We start from the raw sequence: 4,795 nt of genomic DNA, 5'->3' as shown, positions 1-4,795 counted from the left end.
AAACAGTGGAGAGTCTTTTCCAACAGGCTAAAGGCATCTTCACTATGACTGCTACAGGAGATCATTCCCATTTCATCATCTTGATAATCTAAACACATCAAAAAATATTACTGTGAACTCTAAAATGAACAGGCAGTCGGTGGAGAGAAGCCAGAACTGGTGGTCTCATGTCATAAGACTGTATAACTCATAATCTTTGTGCCAGCAATATAAGCTGCATTACTGTTGTTACAGCTCATTACACCAGTTTGAAAATCTCTGCATTGGCTCCTTGTGATTTTAAAATTTATTTTAATGGTTTATTAAACTTTTTAATAGTCTTGGGCCTTCTTATTTCAGTGATCCTTTTTTAAAGTATGAACCCTCGCAGACCCTGAGGTCCTCTAGTTCTCCCTAAGGTGAGGGTCTACAGTGAGTCTTTGTTCTGCCATTAAAGTCCTCGTCTCTGGAACAGTCTGCTAGAGGGTTGTTGGAGCAGGGCTTGCTGGCTTGGTCTGGGGTCGTTGCCGTGGTTGTTGTCCTTGCTGGGGCAGCTGGAGTCCTACACCTCAGCCTCACAGCTGTGGAGTGGACTCGGTTGCAGTCCTGGTCTGGGTGGTCGCTGTGGTGATGTTCCTGTGGCCGAGCTGGTATGAAGAGATTCCCAAATACTGTTTCCTCACATTAGAGCCAAGCTTTAAGTTTATTTTATAAGTTTCATTTAGGAGTTATTTGTAGACGTATTCACTGTGTGTGTAGTTATGGGTTGAAGGTGTTAATGGAGGGGAGGGGGGAGGATGAAGGGTGGGTTTGATTTTTACTCTGTATCATTTTGTTGTTAAATGTAAAGACCTTCAGGTTCCTCAAAGTACGAGAAGCGCTTTTTATGAATCGAGTTAAATTGATTGAATAAAGTCTCTTCATCATATCTGGACAAACAGATCATAGATTCAAACAGGAAATCACCACTAGATTCTGATGGAAGTTAATTTAAAAGTTTAAAACTTGCTAAAGTTCTTTTCATCTTTGAGTTAATTAAAATGTAAATCTGTGTTTCAATTTATTTTCTGGGATGAACAAGAAGAATGTTAATGTCATTCCAAGTCTCTCACCTGCGTTCTTTTTATCAGAACAGAAGTTTCCTCACCAACGTCTGTGGTGATGAACTGTAACTGTCTGAACCTTGATGTAGATGTTGATTGGTTGATGTGGATCATGTGTTGATGTGAATCCTCCCTCAGTGTTTCATTAGCAGCTGTAACCACAGAGACTCTGATCAAACAGGAATGAACAGAATCCATCTGATATGAAGCTGTGCTTTGAAAACCACTTCCCTCCTCTTTGAAGAGTAGTCCATATCTGTCTTCAGGTTTTTGTACAGCCTCTTCTACACTTTGGATCACTGTGTGTCTACAGCACAGTAGTAGAGAGCTGTGTCTGCCAGAGTTAACTTTGTAATGATCAGTTCAGTTGATGTGTGTGTTGTTGTGGATTCATATCGTTTATCTGTTATATATTTACTTGTGTCACCCTTCGCTCTTTTCCAGAGAATAAACTGAGGAGCCTGACGATCAGAATCATGTCTGAACCAGTTAAGATATACACCCCTGCTACTTGTCTGATAGTTACATTTCATTGTAACAGATTTCCCTTCAGTTCCTGTAAGTTGATCCTGATCAGGAGAGATTGTGTCTCCAGCTGTGAGTCCTGGAAAAAGTGGAGAAAATGAAGCCATTAGATGAATGAGATGATGAGTTCATGCAGCAGCTTCAAGCAAACTTGAATCTCTGTTCTTAAACTCACCTAGAATGTGAGATAGAAGCAAAAAGAGGTAAAGCAACATGTCTTTGGAGTTCTTGAAGACACACAGACAGCAGATGAACTCTGTTCTTCCACTGCAGCACAATGAGTGAGAAATAATGTCACTGGATGATCTGAAGTTCAGTGGGCGGAGCCAATGAGATAAACTCAACCAATCAAAGATCTTAGTTCCCTCACAGCAGCTCTGTCTCTGATCTGTTCTGCTTCAGTTCTCTTTTGTATTTGACATCAGTCTAAATACATAACAATTGGTCCGTGTGTGACTCCCTCTAGTGGATGTTGTGTTGTGTTTTTGTACAGAGTTTTGTTGTTTCCTGTCACTGTGGGCCTCACAGCACAGTAGTACACAGCAGAGTCTGTCACTGCAGCAGAAGAGATCTGTAGATCCATTTGTTTTTGGTCTTCACTCACTTTGAAGGAAAATCCAGGAACTGGTTTTAAAATTAAAATATGTGTTCCAGTGTGAGAGATCAGAAACTCTGGAGGTTTTCCTGGAAATTGTCGATACCAGAAGAAATAATCACAATCCAGTTGCAGCATTTTTGTATTTGTAGGACAGAGTGACAGGAGCTCCTTCCAAAGTGGACTCTTCCTTCTTGACTGCAGTGAGTTCTTCACAGCTGACATCTAAAGGAAGAGAGAAGTCAGATCAGTGATGGACAAACATCAAATGCTGAAATGTATCTTTGAAAGAATCCATCAACCTGTTCCAATGACTAGAAGCAGCAGAGTGAACACAGATGTCTGCACAGACAGCATGTTGGAGAAAGATGATGTTTGGCTTTTGTGTGTTGAACTGTGTTAAAGTGGAAGTTTGTGTCTCTTCTATAGTTCACTAACAGCTCAGCTCCTCCCTCAATCTCTCTGTCTGTTCTTTCATCTGTTCTTCTGCTGCCTCTTCCTCCTCCGAGTTAAGTTTTAGTCACTACTCCCCCTACAGGTAGATGCAGGACGTCTCAGTGTGAAAATGGCCAAATCCATAAGAAGCACACAGTTGGCCCACATGAAATATCAAGGTGGTAAATCACAAGTGAGGCTGTAAAGTGAAAATGTTCATTCGAATTTGTTTTTTACAAGCATGCTTTGAGCAACAGGTCATCACATTTAGGAGTTAAAGATGCATTCATTCATTTACAGAAACATTTTCAGAAGGATATTACATTTTTTTAATCCCTGTGAACTGTGCAAGTATCGACATTCACAGAGCATGCTCCGTATAAGCAGCTAATCAGGAAATTAGAGTAGTTTGTGTGGGTATCCTACATGCATCCACCAAACCCATATCATGTCATGTTCACACTCGGGTATACGTTATTCCTGCACAGTCAGTCAGAGGTCAGTAATCTGTCAGTTCTGTTTTGTTTTCTCACTCTTGTGCTTTTTGTTCAGGTTGTTTATGGCTCCACCCCTCATCCAGTGGTTCTCCATGGATTGATGCACGGCTGCAAACACTTTAGGTTATTTATTTTGAGATGTATTTAATAGTTTCTGTTTCTGCACTTGGTGGCGCAGTGGTTAGCGCTGTTGCCTCACAGAGACAAGGCCCTGGTTTACATCCCAGTGGGGCCCTTCTTTGAGTATGTTTGGGTTTTTTTCAGGTTTCCTCCAACGGTCCAAAAACATGCTTCATAGATTAAATGGTTACTCTAAAGTGTGCATGTGTGGGAGTGATTATTATTTTATATATGTCTGTGAATCATTGAGGCAGTTTGTGTCTTCTGTGATCTCAGAATTTCCATACAAACTAGATTTTTTTAATGATATGGGGAGTTGTTGTACTTATGTTCAACAAACTGTCCTCAGGCTTAAGCTTTATTTTTTTAGGTTAGATAAGGGAAAAAACCACACTGTTATTCTTGAATCTGAGGTTTTTTGTGTGTTAGATACACTGGGATTTTACAGATTCAGTTAAGTTGTAGATTGATTTTGCTCCTTGTTGCCTCTCCTGCTAGGTCTGGTTTAGTAAACTTTTATTCTGGTGATATTTTTTAAAATGGTAAGATCCTGATGATGTTATAGATTTAATGTGAGTTCAAGTCTGAGTTTATGAGAAGGTCCAGATTTCTGGCCTGACTTCATGATAAATTCTAGATTTCTAACCTGAGTTGTGGATTTTAGAGAAACAAAATTAGGAGGGCTGTCATCACTTTTTCTGAATTTCTCTGGACCAAAGATGATTATCTCAGTTTGTTTGTGTTTATCTGCAGAAAGTTGTTCTGCTTTCACTCCTTGATGTGTGTTGTGGACCAGTGTAGCGATGGCCAGGCCCACCAAAGGCAGATATATTGTATGTGCATCCATCTTTGAAGAAGTTTGGATTATTTTCGTGGGAGAAATGCAGAGACGGATTTCTTTGGGATGACGTCATGAAATGGACTGCAGCAGCAGTGCAGCCACATGCCGCACTGGAATGAGCTTCACGAATCGAGTCGTTTTACTTCTGGGTAGGAAAAAACTCACAAAATATGAAACATTTCATAAATCATTCGTTTCTTAGTGGTCCAAAGGTAATATATGATGATATATATGGATATAGTGTGGCCCCTTTAAAATCATAAACAGAACTGGCAGACCTCATGGAATGGGGGGCACATTCCAGAGTTTGGGACCAGCAACTGAAAAAGCTCCGTCTCCCCTGGTCACAAGTCGAGTATGTTGTGACAATGCTGTAAATCTAAGTCTCATCTGCGTATTTGTAGACTAAAGCAGTGCTGCTGATTATTTACATGCACTTTATTTATTTATTTATTTCATTTCATAGCACCCTTTGGTTGTTTGTAAGGATACTGAATTGTCTTTCCAGGTTTTTGTACAGAGTTTTGTTGTTTCCTGTCACTGTGGGCTGCAGAGCACAGTAGTACACAGAAGAGTCTGACACATGAAGCTTCTGGATCGTCAGAGGAACTGATTTGTCTTTGACTTCTGCATTAAATCTGTCTTTCTTGAACTCTGGAGAATTGTCTTTTGTTCCAAATGTGTCACGTTTCAACATGTA

General features: G+C 40.2%; 1 gene segment (V, D, J or C); it reads right to left on the bottom strand.

Moving 5' to 3' along the window:
* Positions 1–3,467: 3,467 nt before the first annotated feature.
* Positions 3,468–4,795, bottom strand: part of LOC112139147 — a 2,079-nt gene continuing 751 nt past the window's right edge. The window contains 1 exon segment of the V gene segment in view: positions 3,468–4,775. Coding sequence covers positions 4,556–4,775 — 220 coding nt within the window.

The sequence above is a fragment of the Oryzias melastigma genome, unplaced genomic scaffold (assembly GCF_002922805.2).
Source record: "Oryzias melastigma strain HK-1 unplaced genomic scaffold, ASM292280v2 sc00684, whole genome shotgun sequence".
Taxonomy (NCBI): Eukaryota; Metazoa; Chordata; class Actinopteri; order Beloniformes; family Adrianichthyidae; genus Oryzias; species Oryzias melastigma.
Note: the sequence above shows the minus strand (reverse complement) of the source record. Positions and strands in the feature narration are given on the sequence as shown.